The sequence below is a fragment of the Opisthocomus hoazin genome, chromosome 16 (genome assembly GCF_030867145.1).
Source record: "Opisthocomus hoazin isolate bOpiHoa1 chromosome 16, bOpiHoa1.hap1, whole genome shotgun sequence".
Lineage (NCBI taxonomy): Eukaryota > Metazoa > Chordata > Aves > Opisthocomiformes > Opisthocomidae > Opisthocomus > Opisthocomus hoazin.
The window spans coordinates 14,525,962-14,543,791 of record NC_134429.1 but is presented as its reverse complement, the minus strand read 5'-3'; the positions used below and the strand labels follow the sequence as shown (position 1 = coordinate 14,543,791).

At 46.4% G+C, this 17,830-nt stretch overlaps 2 protein-coding genes across 3 annotated transcripts; one reads left to right on the top strand and one right to left on the bottom strand.

The window, feature by feature from the left end:
* Positions 1 to 1,963, bottom strand: RNF186 (ring finger protein 186). Of its 2 annotated transcripts, XM_075437333.1 has the most exons (2): positions 1,047 to 1,963; positions 1 to 124 (listed from the first exon to the last, which is right to left on the bottom strand). In XM_075437333.1, the coding sequence occupies exons 1-2, from the start codon at positions 1,830 to 1,832 to the stop codon at positions 116 to 118; spliced, it is 795 nt and encodes a 264-aa protein (XP_075293448.1). In that variant the 5' UTR covers positions 1,833 to 1,963; the 3' UTR covers positions 1 to 115. The 2 variants fall into 2 exon arrangements, with proteins under 2 accessions (XP_075293448.1, XP_075293447.1); XM_075437332.1 differs by having other exon boundaries at positions 1 to 1,963.
* Positions 1,964 to 6,064: 4,101 nt separating this feature from the next.
* Positions 6,065 to 14,289, top strand: OTUD3 (OTU deubiquitinase 3). The gene is made up of 8 exons (XM_075437506.1): positions 6,065 to 6,235; positions 6,914 to 7,062; positions 7,838 to 7,950; positions 11,088 to 11,210; positions 11,934 to 12,059; positions 12,655 to 12,751; positions 13,509 to 13,687; positions 14,034 to 14,289. Exons 1-8 carry the CDS (start codon positions 6,066 to 6,068, stop codon positions 14,208 to 14,210), a joined length of 1,134 nt encoding a protein of 377 aa, XP_075293621.1. The 5' UTR covers position 6,065; the 3' UTR covers positions 14,211 to 14,289.
* The last annotated feature ends 3,541 nt before the right edge of the window (positions 14,290 to 17,830 follow it).

Sequence of the window (17,830 nt, the reverse complement as noted above, 5' to 3'; positions counted from 1 at the left end):
GCAATTAACAGTATTAAACTTTAATGGACACATTCCGTATAAAAATATCACATGTGCTATGGCATAGCAATTGACAGATTTCTGTTTATCTCTGTGGGCATCTCCAAGGGCGCTGTCACACTTCCTGTAAAGAGGGCAAGAAGAGAGGTGGTACAGGTAAGCCAGATAAAGGAGTTCAGGTGAGAGGAACTATTTCTGTGCTAAATAACATGGGGGATTTGGAATGTCATGAGCTTTTGAGGGCCTTGCCCTTTGCAAGCCACAGACTCAAGATGAAGAGTGTTAATTTTTCCTCTTCCTCTCTAATTTCGTGTGTAACGTCAGATGGCACCAATTGACATACCCTTTTCCCAGTCCCTTTCCCATCCCTGCCAACAACCATCTGGGCAGTGATAGGGATTAAAGTGATCATCTGGCTTAAAACTACTCTCTTCCATTGAGGCTACGCACCCAGTCCCTGATTTAGCAATCTTATTTACCCACACTGTCACAAGAAAAAGTGTACGTGTGTTAAGAGAGTGGGAAAACGCAGCCACAGGATTTTCACAGGACATCATCTGTCAGGTGTTTCAGATAACGTTCTGCGGTGCTAATCAGGAGATGGCAGGAACAAGAACAAAATGACAAAAGCAAAACAACAAAGTGATTAGTCTGGGATAAAAATTGTGTGGAAAACCTACAATTTTTATCTCATAAATATCGACATATAAATATTTTACTACGTTTCCAGTAATGAAATTTAACACCACTGTGCATTGCCATTGAGTCTTAGTGGGATAACTTAGCCACTGTTGAATTTATTATGTGAACGATTGCTTTCAAAGTCCACTAACTGACTAGTGCGCCTAACAGGCAGCTTTGCAGGCAGGACCAGTCCACTGTCTCTAGGCAGCTTGCATTAATTGATTGTTTCAGGCAATAGCAGTGATGTGGGTCTCCTTGTGGCAGGAGGTGAGCGAGTCCCTGTTACACCTCCAGTAAAATTTAGGAGTGCAGCAAAGCACCATAGACATGACCAACCCCAAAACAAGCATGAGACAAATTACCCATTTTATCAGCCCAGAGTATATAAACGGGAGGATGAGGATAGTGAGAATCACCACGAGCAGCAGGAGCAGCACAAGTCTCTGGATAGCCAGTCTGTTGTCTGCTGGAACATTTTCGTCTCTGTATAAGGCGCCTTGGCTGCTCTGAGTCCAGCTGTTGCTGTCCAGCCCTGCGGCAGAGACGTGTACCTCAGGATTTGCATCGGGGTTTTCCAAGTGCTCCATGATGTCTTCTTTATTTTGAAGTGTGCGGATGAGTCCTCCTGACACACAAGTGGCTTTTCTGCACAGGGGGCAGGTGATTATCCAGGTACTCTCTTCTTTCCTGAGGATAAGCTTGAGGCAGACTGCGCAGAAGGCGTGCTGGCAGTCCAGGAGCTTTGGCACTCTGTAGATGTTGTACTTGTTGAAGCAGACTAGGCAGTCCGTATCAATAGATGCTGTGGTTGAACACTGGTGGTTCATTTCAAAACTGCATACTTGGGGAGAGTTTGAGGTCGTTAGCATAACAAGATGCTTCGAGTTTGGACAGTCTCTTTCCAAAATTGCTGGATTAAAGGCATCAGGACTGTGTCGGGCTGTGCCTGAAGGTCTTTCCATTTCTGTAATACGTTCTTCAGTGCATTCCAGCCTCTTCACGTCTGCAGCGGTTTCCGTCAGGGGTCCTGCTCTGCTCATTTCTGCAGCACCTTCTGCAATGGGCGCAGGACCGTCCTTTTCAGCCTGTGGTACTCCAAGAGCTGTCGATGCATTTTCATTGTTTAGCTTGTCAGCGGATTTCTCCATGGAGATAAACCGCAGTGCAGTTTGTCTTCCCTTAGCTGAAGGATTTGCCGAGTTTCTGGCTCCTTTTATGTGTTGCTTTATTCCTGTTTTATGCCTGATGGATTAGTGACAGCTTTAAGCATGTTGTGCTCTTACCATACGATGTTTTTATGAGATGGGGACCTATGTTAATGATTAACATCATGGCCACGACGTTTTACAATGGCTGATAATATCACTGAGCAATTCCTGTTCAGGAGCAGACCCCGTGACATTAACAGACTGCAGCTTTGTTCACTGTGATAGCCAGACACTACCACTAAGTAATAAAGTTAGTACTTTATTTATTTCTGTGGTCTCTAAACTCTGTTTTGCTGGACAGTGACAGACTCAGAGGAATTATCTAATATAATATTGGTGTACTTGAATGCAGTGCTTTGATTAGAGGGATTGTAAGTATCACCAATTTTGAGTGCTCTGGATAGGAAGTCTGCTCTTGCTTTAGTAATACGCACTACCCTAGAGCCATTACCCTACAGCACAAAGAAAAGAATGAGATTATTAATGTTGAGTGTCCGATTATTATCAACTCTTTTATCCTAGGAGCATCCCTGTTGGTTTCAGTCATCAGAGGGCTTCAGGTGTGAACTGAAGCATGACTTAGGGTCATGCAGGGTCTCACAGAGTCCATGGGAGAGATCTGGAAATTAAAAGCAAGGTTCGTGTCTTGGTGGGACCATCTTCTTCTGCTTGGCGTTCACAGGACAAGCTCAGGCACTCAGGAATGCCCTTGTTAGGTGGTTTTGTGAATATTCATCTCGTCTGAAAAACAAATGCCTGAACAAAATCCCTCAGTCTCTAATTTCTTTCTATGTTTTTATTGGAGGGGCAAAATACAGATGGTTTCTCAGTAAGAATCCTGTGGAAGGAAGGAAGGTAGAAAAGGAAGGGTGACTAATCCCAGAAAGCTGGACTAGCTCAGCTTTACCGGTAGAAGACACAGAATACCAAGTCTGTAGCCTCAAGCGCACCTGAATGCTCAGGCTGTCTGTGCTACCATGTACCAGCCTCTCCCTCCAATGGAAAGAGAGGAACCAACTGCAATTTAGGAGGGCAGGGAGTTCAGGAAGACTCTAATCTCATGAACTCGCTGATGGGGGGGATGAGGTGAGAAGAGCTTGTTCTTCTTTGCTGAGAAGTCATAGGTGGTTTCTTGTAAGCGAACTTCGTACAAGTGGCTGGACGTTCCTGCTGTGTTTCTGCTGACATGGCATGCAGCAGTGTTTGGTGGGCTTTTGGGTGTCCCCAAAGTTTAGAAGCCTGAAGATCATTTAGTTGCAGAAGCGAGACTCATAGCTGAAGTGCAAGAACGTCTGGAAGTGGGCTGGTGAACTGCAAGGCTACTTTATGTTTAAAACCAGAAGAATTTTCTATTGCATTTCACATACCTCTTTGTTAGTAAGTTAACGCTCTTAAAAAGAAAAGATCTGGGAAAAAGAAGACAGACCTGCCATTTTTACAATGCTTTAGAAGTTTGAAATCTAGTCTGTCAGTTCCCATGTCCAAAATGGATATGTCTTAAAATTTACAGATTCTTAATCATCACAACAGTATGAAACTGGCTTCCAGATGTTGGGAAGCTGCAACAGACACCCAGGGGGGCAACTACACTCCTAAGCTGAGAAGTTTAAAACTAGGTGGGATGAAACCATGCCTCCATGTCTGTTTGCTCTGTCTTCTGGCAAGGGGGGGTGACTTTTGCGTGCCTTTCGGCTGTATGTGCTGGAAACTCGGAGCTGGGTGAGAGGTGTGGTGGTTTTGCTACAGGTGCGCATCAGCAGCGAGGACAACTGGCTGGAGGGAAGGGGAAGCGGAGCGTGTTGTGCGTCGGAGAGGTCCCGGTTTGTGGCCACGTGGATCAGCGACCCCGGGGGAGAGAGCGTGAGCTTGGGTAGGTGCTCGGGAGGCCACAACCGTGCGATTCCTGAGCTGTGTTTTTGGCACTGCTGTGCAGAGAGTGTTGTCTCTTTGCTCAGTTTTTATTGGTCGTATTGGATTAAAAATATCTGTGCATTGGTGTCCTCTGCTGGTGAAATTTTTCTGCCCTGTGTCAAAGGACCTGCCCTAATTTTGACTCAGTTTTGTCCTTGGTGGCACGAGTGATGTTCGCTGGCTTGCCTGCAGGTTGTACCTAACTGAATCACCTATAGCCCTTTAATGCTATTTAGGCTAATTACTGTTTCATGAACCATTTCCTGTCACTTTATATACTCATCCTGTTTTCCTGCTTTTAGTATGTTTGCATAAGAAAATGTGATTCTATGGAATGCTTCTTACGGACTTGTTTATGACAGGAAATGGATATAAAAGTTGTGCCATTTCCGAATAAAATCCTCGCTTGCCGTAGGGCTGTGAGCACAACAATATTCAAAACACTCAAGAAGGTACTGTCAACAGTCCCGTGAGCTTCCTCCTGCGCTCAAGCTCCAGTTCTGATTGTTGTGACTCTGGACAAGAGGAACTTAAAAAAATATTGACTTAAAAATTGTCTTGATGTGACGCCTCTTACTGCATCCCCCGTCACCCAGCGTACGTACGAGCAAGGCAGGGACCTGCCATGAACGGGTGGTCGCCTTCAGATGTACAACCCGTCCTGTGGTGCAGCAAGGCATTTTTTACACTGAGGTTGAAAAGCAGGTTGTTCTTGGCGGTGAATAAAGCTAAAGCGGATTGTGCTGGGCAGCTGCCTCATCGCCGGTACTAACGGGTGCTGATTTGACCTGATAAACGAGACCTGAAGCGCTTCACAGGAGAGTCCTGCCTGGCGGTTTTTATCTTGCCGTGTTAGTCCGCAATGTGCTTCCGTGGCACATCTGTAACAGGGGAGTTGACTCACTCTTTATCCCAGCGTCCGTTCCCAAATTTGGTGTGTTTTCTCAGCGTTCCTCACAGAGCTGTTGGGATGCGCCTTCCGAACGGAGACCTAGGAATTAGGCACCCACTTTACGGATGCGCGGTGGTTCTGACAGCACCCGGCCATGTCTGATACCTGCAGAGCGGAGGGGGCACGGGAGAGCAGCAGCAAGGGACAGAACGGCAGCACTGGTGGGAAAGATGTTAGGGCTGGATGGCTTCTGTCGCTGGTGGGAAGAAGGCACAGCGACAGCAGAAATTGCACCCAAGGACGAGCGGGGGGCTTGCTGCCGTGCCCCCTTCCCTGGGGAAACACGAAACAGGGGTTCAGCATAACCCCACACCTTCCAGCCCCGCTTGGCTCACCCTGGGGGGATCTCTCCTCCGACTGTGTGTGCCAAACACCCAGTCGTTTCAGGGTAAATACATATTCATTGTATTTCTGAGAAGTGCTTAGCATATTCATGACTTTTCCAAGAATTAATTAGCATATGTTAATGTCTTTCACACATGTCTGTTAGCATCCTCAGGTGGTCTTTGGGGGTCTCAAGACAAAGGCTCATACTCCTCATCACGGTGTCTGCTGGTTGACCTTTGTTTCTGTGCAAACCCAGTTCTAAGATCACACATACCGTGTCCTTCCAGGTTGTTCTGCTCTGGTCTCGTTGCCCTCTTGGTGCCTCTTTCTCTCTGTGGCTTGGCGCATCTGCTCTCCAGAGGCCGAGCTGGCCAAATAACAGTATTTAGGAGTCTCTGCCTTAGAGCTTTCCTGTCCCCCCCGAAACAGCAAGGCAGGTTTGTCTGAGTAGCGTTACTGAGGAGCCTCTTTATCTTAGAGCTTTCCTGTCTTCTCAGAACAGCAAGGATCTACTTTAGTTGAATTACAATCACTCTAGTAAGTGAAAACCTTACATTTACGGGTATCAAAAGCCCCTGCGCAGAGGGGTACAATTAACAGCAGCCGCTCACGAGGAGCAGAACCTGGCGGTCTCCGGGCGAGCCGTTCTGCTACGGGACGAGGAAATGGACGGTGCCGCTCCTCGCACCCTCCCCGGCCTTCTCCCCGCGGTCAGCCCGCTCCCAGGCCGGGCTGCACCCTCCTGTCTGTCGCAGCTCCCGCTGCCTTCGATCCCTAAAGCCCTCTGCTTCCCCCAGCCTCAGCTCCCCTCCCAGCACCCACTCCTCTCGCCTTCCCCTTCCCGGAGGAATCCGCCTGGGAGGCGGGGGTAGAGCGGCGTAGAGCGGCGGCGCTCTGGCCGCTCTCGCGGCGCTCTCGGTGGTGGCGCCCCGCAGTCACGTGAGGCGCGGCCGTGGCGCAGGCGCAGTGGCCGCCCGGCGGGGATGTCCCGCAAGCAGGCGGCCAAGGCCCGGGCGGCCGCCGGAGCCGGGAAGGGGCGGCGGGCCCGGCAGCTCCCCACCGGAGCGGCTCCGGGCCCCGGCTCGGGCGGCGGGGGGCTTGCCGGGCAGCTCCGGGCCCTCGGCCTCAAGCTGCGGGAGGTGCCGGGTGATGGGTGAGCGCCGCGACGGGGCTCCCGGGCACTCCTGGGGCCGGCTTCTGTCCCCGGGGACTGAGGGCTTTCCCCTCCGGGCCGAGTGGGGCCAGCGCTCCACAGGGATGAGGGCTTCCCCGCTGTGCCCCACAGGGATCGGGGGGCTCTGCTCTGTGGCTGTTCGGGGCTGTGTCTCCTGGGGCTGGTGGCTCCCTTGGGCTGTCACTTGCTGGGCTGAGGGTTGTGCTAGTCCCGGGGCTGATCCCCAGGGCGGCTGAGGGCTCCGCTGACCTGCCGAGCGGAGTGTAGGAAGGGCCATAAGTATTGGCTGAAATCCGCTGAGAAATTTCTTAGGGGACCAACATGTTGTCCTTTGTTGCATTATGTCATTTGTCTCAGTGTCAATTTAAGACAGTTTGGCCCAGCACTCACCGACCTCCACTTGCTCTGTTGGAGCTGATGACATGCTCACTCAAAACCCTGCGTTCTTACCAGCAGTTCTGCTAACAGCAGCACCATTCAAAGTACAGGGAATAGGTGCTATCTACGTTCATATCCTCACTGAACTGGGCAGAAAGAGCACAGCTCTCCTCCTTTCCCAGCACTGTATTCTTCCTGCTGCTACACCAGTTGTTGGTGTAATGGTGTATCCATTAGCTATGTTTCAGACACACTAACTTGAGGTTTCTTTTTTGGTAGCAACTGTTTGTTTCGGGCCCTCGGTGACCAGCTTGAGGGGCACTCACGCAACCATCTCCGACATCGCCAGGAAACGGTGGATTACATGATAAAGCAGCGGGAGGATTTTGAACCTTTTGTGGAGGATGATGTGCCCTTTGAGAAACACGGTATGGTCTCCATAGGACACTAGTGGAAGGGCTTATTGTGTAGTGTGATTGCATCTCATCTGAGTACCTTCTTACTGAGCAGTTCCTTGTCCCAGAGCTAAGTTAGGGCTCCTCTCTAGTTTTTAGAAACAGTGAGTTTACATTTCTCTCTGTTCTGCTTCTGTAGGAAGATGAGCTATTAAACTTGTATTAAATTTGTCTTGGGAATTGATTAAGTTTAGGAGAAACTTGGAGAAGGAAAGACAGTCAAAAAAAGGCAAGGAGTGAAAATTTGGTGTTTTGAAAAGGAACTCACAAAAATTATCTAGCTCTATATGAATACTGGTGGGTGTTGAGTGGCTGATTTCTTTGGGTTTCTTTTTCTCCTTGACACTTCATATTTCATAGTGGTAACCCAGGGGAAGATCCAAAGCAGAGACCGATACAGCCTGTGTTCTAACAGCTTCGAGGATGTGCCGAGTACCGTGTAGGTGATGCATGAAAGTCATTTGGTTGTGTAGTAAGTGGCACTCTTCTTTCCGAGCTGACACAGGGCTGACGGCCTTGCATAATCTAAGGGTGTACTGCGTTTTTTAGAGGTTCCTGCGGTCGTTTAAGATGTATTAACTTCTGTCACTGCCAAATTCTTGCCTCAGCAGTCACTGTTTTACAGTTGGGATTTCCTTTCCAGAATTTGTTGGGCTTGTGTTGAAATTTTCTTACTCGCTGTCCCTCCAGTGCTTTTGGAAGTGTCAGAAACTAGGTTTCCAACTCTTATGAATGTTTTTTCCTTTAGTTACCAATTTGGCAAAGCCTGGTACCTTTGCTGGCAACGATGCTATTGTGGCCTTTGCAAGGAACAATCAAATGAATGTGGTTATTCATCAGCTTAATGCTCCGCTGTGGCAGGTGAGAAACAAAACTTCTATATTTTGGCCTAATTTTTAGCTGATGAATTCAAATAGTGTTGAAACTTCCTGGCTATTAAAAGAGAGCAATTGGCAGCCGTAGTTAACTGGACATGGTGTAGAGCTGTGCTTGCTTTTTCAGTCTTGAAGGAAAACACTCCAGGTTTTGGCTAGGAGGAGAGGGAATGAAAGCGAGCAATGAATGCATGAAAGTTTAAGTATGTGGAGACAGAGCAGCATGTTTCGGTTTGGCTTTAAGCTGCTAGCTTCATTGATATGTTCCTCTCTCCTGAAGGTCAGACTTCACGCGAGGTGACTTTTCTGGTAGGAATTTGAGCCAGGCTTGAGGAAACCTGTATGATAAGGTTCAGGAATACGAAAGTGAAGGTATACCAGGGCAGTCCCCGCAGTGTGTTGGAATGATGCTCCGTCAATTCTGCATGGGTTTTGGAATGAGAAGGTTTCTGACAGCTGGAGAAGCGAGGTTCTGGACTGGGCAGAAGAGGGAAGAAGTTTTAAAACTTTAAGGCGGTGTTTAATAAGCTTCTGGAAGGGACTGGGTGTATGGTTTGCTCTGACAGTGGGGCACTGGAACAGGTAATCCATCCATTCCCTCCTGCTCTCTGTTGTTCTTTCTCTATGGCAAGTCCACGCTGGAATGGGTCCACGCTTGACCTCTGCCTGTTCACTGAGCAAGTGAGAACCTTTCTCATACCAATTTACAGACAGACCCAATGAAGTATGTAGATTAAACAGGGCAATAAAGATAAAAGACCACGTGAAAGCGGTCAGTGGTGTCTTAAATACACTTGAAACAGTGTCAGGTGGATTCTTGAACCCAAACAACTGTATAAACTCTTACTCATATGGCAGCCATGGGCAGTAAGACAGCTAACCTACATATTTTTTTTTTTTAAGAAAAAGCGTACCTGACAATTACACAAATGAGTGGGAATGCTCAACTGCTTGACGTGTGAGAGTGTGCAGAGGTAGTGACCCCGCAGGAGGGTTTGCAGCGGTGCTGTTCCTGTTTTGTTACTGTTTTGCACCTGATGCTCACCTCAGTGTACTTAACTCTTCCAGGTATTTTGTATATCCTCTCAAAAACCTTGAACTCCTTTTCCCCATTCATTGACCTTTCCAGGGTTGTAAATACAGAGTCTGCGATGAGGTTCCCTTTTGCCAGAGCACAGTCTTGTTAATGACAGGTTGTCTTCGGCTCTTGAGAATGGCGTAAGTAGAGAGCTGTTAATGGCTGTAAATAAGGAGTCTCTGACCGCACAGAGGATGCATAAGGTCATCAAAGTACGTAGGGCAGCGCAACATGGTGACAGTGTTAGCAAGTTGCTAGACTCGAGTAACCCAGGACACCCTTTTTCTTAATTTTCTGTACATCTATATACTTTTTTTCCCCTCTCCCTGCTTTGGAGCCCCAGTAAAATTTTAGGGTAGATTCCAAAGAGAACATTTCCAGAGAGGCGGATCAGCAAGATGCTGGAAGCAGATCGTGTGAATATCTCCTTTGGTCCCAACTCTAAAGCAGATGTTGACTTATGCTTTAATTTTAAGAGAACCATTTCTATACACTGGAGCTAAGCTGGACAAATGTGAGCAGAAGTGTTCAGGACCTCCAGCTGTTTCTCAAGCTCTGACCTAATCAGAAGCTCTTTGGAGGTGGGCATCTCTGCATGGACTTTTAGGGCTTTAAACACCATTTATCTTTTTTGATAGTGACTGTAAATGTAGAGCTTCAAGTTAGCTCAGATGTATAGACTGGGTTATTGGCTTTTGGATAACTGCTTACCTTTTTTCAGTGTTTTTGCCTTTTCTTATCTGCAGCTATCATTTACGTACAGTTCCAGTATATTGTGGAAAGACCATGCAAAAAAGAGGCTTCACTACTGAGAGCTAAACTGGCTAATTTTCAGAATAATCTTTTAAGAGCTTTGGGATTTGTTAGATATCTATTTTGGTGCTGGCAGAGGAGAAATGTTGAAAATAAATCTTACTCATACCCAAAATGTTGACTAACTTAATGGGAAAGAAGGCAGGAGTTAAGTATAACCAAGTGTTGAGTTGGAACTTAAAGGTGAACAAGCATAAAGTAGATGAATGGAGAATATCTGTTGTGAAATCTGAAGTCATTAGTGCAACACGAACTGCAGATGTGGTTGAAAGGTGACTTGGTGTATATCCTGTAAGCTGGGATAAGCTGATTCAAAGACGTAAAAGGATTGGTAAATTCTGGAGCCCTAAAGCAAGCATTTCTTGTCGTTCACTTACTGACACCTTCTCCATGGAAGCTGTCAGATCTTTGCACTCTGGCTGGACAGATCAGCAAAGGAGATCTGCGAATGCAGTGTCATTTTCTGCATTCCTTGCAAGAGTTGGAGTGCTGTGTGGCTTTTAGTTAATAGTTTGAGACACTGATGGTCGAGGTAAGAATTATTCTTGCATCAGTACAGATAATACTCAGAGCAGGAATTTTTTGCGGAAGCTGCTGTGCTTGGAGCTGACAAAGCAAAGGAACATTTGGTTCTGAACAGTGCTCCTGAATGGAGTTAATACATTTTCATGGTTTGGCTTTGTTCCTGTTAGTCTTTCTTTTGAAAACAAAACATAGCCACTTCGAAAGCTGACTCTTAAAACAGCATCTTGTCCCAGCTGCAGAACAAAACTTACTCTGGATGACTGTTTCCACTGTGGTCATGACTTGAACAGACTCTTTTTTCCTCGTGTTTGAGGGGAAGAAGGAAGGCATTGTACACTCAATGGGAGCTGTCACTGAAATCGGGTCTGGGAAGATGATCGGAAAGCTAACAGCTCCTGTGGAAAGTTTAGAAAAAAGTTTTGAGCTTTCCACTGCAGTATTTTCATACCGTGTGTTGTTTGTTATGAGGTAACCGACCCAGCGTTGTGTACTGGTTTTCAAACATCATCCTTGAGACAGCAGCTCTGCTGTTACTGCAGACACATCTGGATTATTAGGTCAGGACTTCCTGTTTAAAGATGCTTCAGTAGCTACCTACTTTGCTTCCAATCACAGTGTTTATCTTTGCTTCAAAAAAATAATGCTTTGAAAATATGATGCTAAAGTTGATTCCAAATCCTCCTTTGCAATTTATTTGTTTCATTTAGATTCGGGGCACAGACAAAAACAATGTGAGGGAACTGCATATCGCGTATCGTTACGGAGAGCACTACGACAGCGTGAGGAGAATCGATGATGATTCTGAAGCTCCAGCGTATCTGCAGATGGAGGTCGGTTATGACAGGATGACCCGAGTCAGCCATGGCTGATAAAACAGATCAATGTTACTGCTTAATTTTCTTTCTCATTTGCATTGAGATTGAGAAAAGAATTTGGTCCCTGTGTCACGCTGGGGATAGAAAAGCCCCTAAGGTCATTGTAACTAGCGCTGCCTGCGCTCTCGAGACAGGCTGTGAGGTATTTAAATTACTGGGCTGAAAATCAATCCCAAATCTGATGCTGTGATGTGGGCTGTGTATGTCTTGAAGCAACTTGAAGCAGCCTCTTCTAAATTACATACTCATGCGCCATGAATGCAAAAACAAAGGGAAGGGAGGAAAGAGCTGGAAATGCAACAGCTGGATGCAATTGTCCTCCTCATACCTCACTTTTTCATGTTAAGGAGTAAGCTGTGCTGTGCTTGAGGTTCTCTGCACACAAGTGTGTAATGTGTGGTAATGTAATAACATTAATACTTCATTTAAAACTCCAGTGATTGTTTATTGGTATGTGTGATCTTGTAGTATGTGAGAGCTTGCTCAGCAGTGTAGGAGTTGTGGGAAGCGGTGTCGGTGATGATGGAAGTTACAGTTTCCAAGATGCTTTGACACAGGATATTTCTGAGAAAAATGTGCCATAATAAGTAAATTTATTATGATGTCAGATTTTTTTTACTGTCTATGATGAAACTGCTGCATGGCTGTGTGATCTGCTGGGCTTTGCTTCTCTTGCAGATGCTTTGCAAAAATGATTCGAATAAGGATGAGGAAGTGAAGCGACAGAAGGGTGACTCTGAAGGTGAAATTGAAGTCGAAATGGAAGATGCTGTACAAAAAGTGTGTAATGCAACTGGATGTTCAGTAAGTATTGAGTAGCCAGTTTGTGCTTAATGTCAGACCTTCCTAACACATGAAAGTAGCCTTGGGAAAAACTCTGAAAAAATACTCATCTAGGATAATTTCAGTATCACAGCCACAAATAAGGATACATTTCATCCTAGACTCAGCCCTTAAATGCAGATGAAACATGTACTCTGTGTGGACACCTAATAATTTTGGAAGGTTTGTCTTGCAATCTCTCAGAAAATTTACTTTGGAACAAATTCTATAAAACCTGAAATTCTTGGAGGATGTCTATAGTTAAACATTCGGAATAACTCGATTCTCTAAATCTTAGCCTGTGGGGTTCCTGCAGATTGCTGCTTGCACTGTGCAAATGCATAGAACAGAAGGGGGCAGGAGTGACACAGTTGCTGAAACAGCATATTCATTTTTCCTGATACCTGCAGGATTTTAAGATTTCCTCTCTCACCTTTTTCAGAAATGGAACACAGGCTAATCGAAAAGTCATAAAAGCAGCCAGCAACCCCCTCTCAGTGGTGCGGGTGGTTGTTAAATGAATGTATGTCAGTGATTTGAACTCTCTTCAGTGTTACCTTTCTCCTCTTGCGGGCAGGACATCGACTTAGTAAGCCGTATTCTGGAAGTGGAAGACTACAATATAGAATCTGCGATATTTTCTATCTTCCAAGTGAATGAAGTGGAGAGAATCGGTAAGTACACAGAGGCTGTCACCTGGTGCTTCAGAAGAACACTGTCTGACGTTAGTGTTCACTGTAAACAGCAGTTCAACAGGGACGATAGCAATCGAAGCTTGCTGTTTGCTGTGCTGCTGCCTCAGCCTTTCTGTGCTCAGGAACGTTATTAGTGGGGGCAGATTCAGCGCAGCTTCCAAAAACCCACTGTTCCAGGAATTCTGGAAGAAGGAATCGGCTGACTGTGAGACAGCTTCTGGATGTAGAATCACAGCATGGTTTGGGTTGGAAGGGACCTTAAAGACCATCTTGTTCCAACCCCCTGCCATGAGCAGGGACACCTTCCACCAGCCCAGGTTGCTCAAAGCCCTGTCCAGCCTGGCCTTGAACCTTTCCAGGGAGGGGGCAGCCACAGCTTCTCTGGGCACCCTGTGCCAGGGCCTCACTACCCTCATCATGATTCTAAATCTCCCCTCTTTCAGTTTAAAGCGATTACCACTTGTCCTATCCCTACGTGCCCTTGTTGAAAGTCCCTCTCCAGCTTTCTTGTAAGCCCCCTTTAAATACTGGAAGGCTGCTCTAAGGTCTCCCCGCAGCCTTTTCTTCTCCAGGCTGCACAGCCCCAAGTCTCACGCTGTCCTCACAGCGGAGCTGTTCCAGCCATCTGAGGATCTTTGTGGCTCTGCTCTGGCCCTGCTCCAACAGGTCCACAGCCTCAGAACTGAACGCAGGACTCGTGTAGAGTGTGTCTGAGAAAGCACTTTGTTGTTGGTAGGTGCTGAGGAGCAGCGTGATCCCCACAGCAAAGAACAGAAATCGTGTAGTAGAATTCTATGGGAAGAAAACGGAAGTGGTTCAGCAATCTTTGGAAATCGGAGCTTGCAAGGTGAAACAGAAAACAAGAAAGGACAGGCTGGATCCGATGAAGAGAATCGAGCTAGCAGAAACCCAAAGGTATGTGAAGGGTGGTTTGACAGTGATATGCACGCCCTTTAACAACTAGCGGAATGCTTAGGTTTGCTTAGTCAGGAACTATCTTCTCCTTCAAATTAAAAAGAGCTTCCGCTTACCAGATTTTGTTGCTGCTAAAGCTGTGACTTCTCTGATACAAACATTTATTAGTGACATGTGGCACTCTTCCCAAAATGACACAAAATAAAGTCCTGGTAAGTAGTTTGGAATAAACGTTCTCTGGTAGCTGCTTTGATATCTGCCTGTCCCTTTTCCAGTGTATTCTTTGTTCCTCAGCTGTGCAGAGAACATGTGTTTCCAGCTTTGTGTTTTGATCCTTCGTTTTCAGGTATCTAAAAAGCAAAAGAAGGAACAGCAGCGGCTAGAGAAGAAGAAGCGGCAGGAGGAAAGGCACCGACAAAAGGTCCTGGCCAACAAGAATAACTGTGCAGATAGCAGCAGGAGAGAGACGGACTCAAACAACCACGTCACCTTGGTGAAGGCCATGGCAGCTCTAAACATATGACTGAATGTGTTCTGAGTGCTCTGGAGAGAAAAGCAAATAAAAGTGACTGAGACAAATTTCCCCTTAAGCAAATCTCCAAGCACCCATTGTTGTCTTAAAATCTGTTTCTGCGGAGATCTCTAAGCACACATGAACTTCCTGCTGCTTCGGCTGTGGGGCGAACAGTTACTCGGTAATTCTGCATCAGCCTGCGTGTGAGAAGAGTTGTTTGAACGTAACAAAAAGTAGAGACTTGTTTTTATAATTTTGGAGTTAGATGAAGGTGAGAACCTTTTTTTCACACAGCAGTGTCAGATTTGCTTTGACATCTCTTGATGTGCTTGGATTAGCTCTTTTTATAGCAACGTTTTACTTGGTTTTGCTTGGAGGACCTTTGTTTTACCTTGCTGTCTGGGAAGGCTTAACAGTTCTCAACTCAGGGTCATTTTTTTTTCTATTTAAATTTAAAAAGTAAGGGAACGGAATCCCAGAATCCTTTCCAAAGCTAAGTGTGTCAGCCAACACTGTATCAAACAGGAGATTCCTCTTTTCTTTCCCATGCAAGAATGCAATGATCAGTTTTAATCCAACTAGAACTGGTTGTGTTGCACTGGGCTGTTTCAGAAGTTATTAATATGTGAAGGGAGAATGGGATCACTGCGTCCACGCTCGCTCCACTCTGAAGTTTGAGACGAGCCTGTTTACTACCTTTGGAGACCTTTTGAGGAAAAAAAAATAGTAATACCAGTGGACTCCTGAGACCGCAGAGCAGATTCATCCAGTCTGGGGAAGTCTAATGAGATAGTAAAATGCGACATGAGCAGGCATGAGGTTTCTGTTGAGTGTTGTTACTTGGACATCTGGAATCTCATCTCCTTTGCCATACTCGGGAGCTTTTGGGCTTCTCCAGAGCTTTAGTCCAAGCCAGGAACTCAATAGTTGTTAGTCTCCAAATGAAATTAGCATAGCCAAAAGATCAAGAGTCCTGGAAGCAAGCTTCCAAGCAGCAGTGATCACTGGGAACCCTGCCTGCTTCACTCTTCATAAATCAAGCTTTTTCCAGGGTAGGATTTTTTCATCTTAAATTCCTCTTCGGTAAGGTCACCGAGTACCGTAGAACGTACAGCTGGAAGTCTGTGATGCTTTCCTCTGCAGGACTGGGAGTTTGAACTGACGTATAAGGACTGTGGGACTTGGCCCTCGATTTATGCCTTGCAGTATTTCAGCTTCACTCAGGTCTTTGGACTTGTATCAACCACCAAACTTGAAGAAAGCACATATGCACTTACACACACAATAGATAACAGGAGACACCTCATCAGCCAGGGCAGAGGCGAAATAAAGTTTTTGGAAGTGAGGAACATTGCTTTTGAATAAATTGTATACATTCTGTGAAGTTTCCAAACCAGCACAGAAATATAACTGCCAAGTTCTGAGCTGGTACTTCTGCATATGCTCTGCTACTGTTTATCAAGATCATTTGAAGAATAAAAAGAGAGGAGCTCTGCTTGAAGTACTGGTGGTGTGGGAGAGCAGGCTTTAATGCTGTGAAGAAGTTCCCTTGGTTCCTGTAACGAGCTTGGTGGAAATCAAAAGCAATACAAAGCAGCTCTTATGCTTTACGGTGGGACATAGTGTCTGGCAAGCGAAGCAGTGTATGAAGTGCTGCTCGCAGTGGTAGGCCTGAGTAACCGCTGTAGAGGAAAGTCTGAGTAGTGTTTCATAGGTAGGAATTGCATGGATGAGCCTTGGATTCACAGTACTGTTCTTAAAGATTTGGCAAAATCCATTTTATGCCAGTCTTTACGTAGCCTGTTGTTAGCAGTGTTACTTCCTGGAATTCTTTTTCCTCAAAAGAGTCACTTCTGCAGTAGTGGAAAGAATGGGAAGTCACAGCTTAATTGGGAGAAAGTGCAGGTCACTTCACCAGTGTGAGGAGTCCAAGGCAGCGGGCGTAGCAAGGCGATTCAGGTAAATGTGTCACCTTTGTCTTGCCCAGACGTGTTTTGATTTGAAAGGTGGGTAGGTTCTGCAAGGTTGAAAAGATAACAAGAATTTGCGGTTGTACACTACCAGGAAAATGTTTGATCTTAACGAATTGCTCTTTTGTCTTCCTGAGAAGAGCTGATAAGAGGATTATTGTTGCTTCAGGCCTGGAGAGCTGTGGAGGGGGTTGTCCTGTATCCAGCTGAGCTGTTCCTGTAGGCACAAATGGACCTGGGAAACCTAACCTCATCCCTCTCCAGCATCAACGAGCAGGCCTGCAGCCCCAGCGCATCTTCAGTAGGAGGGGGAGAGGCTGAGCTTCAGCTCATGGCCTCTGATACCTGTCACCAAATATGTGGCTGAACATGCTTCCAAGAGTAATGTGGTTAAAACAGACTGTTAATGTGCCGGGCTCCTGAGTCTTGTTAGACCAGTCAATGCTCTTTGTTTTTGCAAGGATAGTTTTGTACCTGCAAAACCATTTTGTATCCAAAGGTGTTGAAACTTTCACTTTGTCTGGTTTAGGTTTTCCCTTTAGCTGTTGACATTTCCACCTGCCTGTACTCTGTGTATTTTTTCCTAGGGAGTCCTTATGCAGCGTTTCTCAGGGAACTCACTTTTATGCAGCGAATTTGCTTGGTAAACAGGTCCTGGATTTCCCTTGCAGGAGGAAGGGAGGCGAGAAACAGGAGAAGAGAAGCGTCGTGATTCATAGCTCATGTTTACTCTTTGGTGGAGCTAACTGTGCTTCATAACATGCGGTCATAGGACAAGAAGCACGGCATGTTCCCTTGGTATTTGCGGAGGATTACTGTTTGTTACTAGCTGCTAGCTTATGTCTGGGAGGGTCATGAGTGGGCAGAGGGCCGGGAGCGTGCTTTGGCTGCTGTGGGACCCACAGGGTCACAGTCGGCCTCTTCAGGGCGAGCATGCGACACAACAGTGTAGAAAGCTGCTTTCCCTGCATCCTGTCTACCACCATCACCTTCCCCAGACTTATTTTTTTCAAATCCTGCCCTTTCAGGTAAGGAGTGCAGTTGAACTGGAAGTTTTAAGCATTTAGCCCGTAAGCACGCCTTGGCCTTACAATGTGCAGGAGGACTTTTCTGATTGTGCTACTCGGATTCTGGTGTACCTCGCTTTTCTTGGAGGGCTGCCTTTCGGTTCACTGAGCTTTGCCTCATCTGCAGTGCCTGAACAGCAGCAGAAGTCGCGACATCTGTGGTATCCACACCTGCAGTGGTCTCAGATTCCTTTTTGTTGGAGTCTGTTGAAACTACAGGAGAGTTTTCTTCTCCTTTCCCCCTCCAGGCACTTGGCAGGGCACCCATTTCTGTTACCAAACCAAAATTCCTCTGGTTTTCGGATGCTGAGTGCAATAAAGGTTGCAGAGATGTGCCAGCTGAACTGTGTGAGCGGAGTCGTGTGTACGGGGCACGCTGTGGGTTAAAAGGCAAAAATTCCGGATTAATTTAACGAGTCTGCACAAGCTGAACCCTTCCTGGGGATGCGATCTGGCTGTGGGGCGTACATTCACCTGCCGGCTTCCACGAGCTTTGGAAACTTTGCTGAAAGTGGGGGAAATTAGGTCATTCTTCATGTTTGCATTCCGGTGTTGTATGAATTGGAGAAGGTTTGCGCCCGCGTCTAGCTGT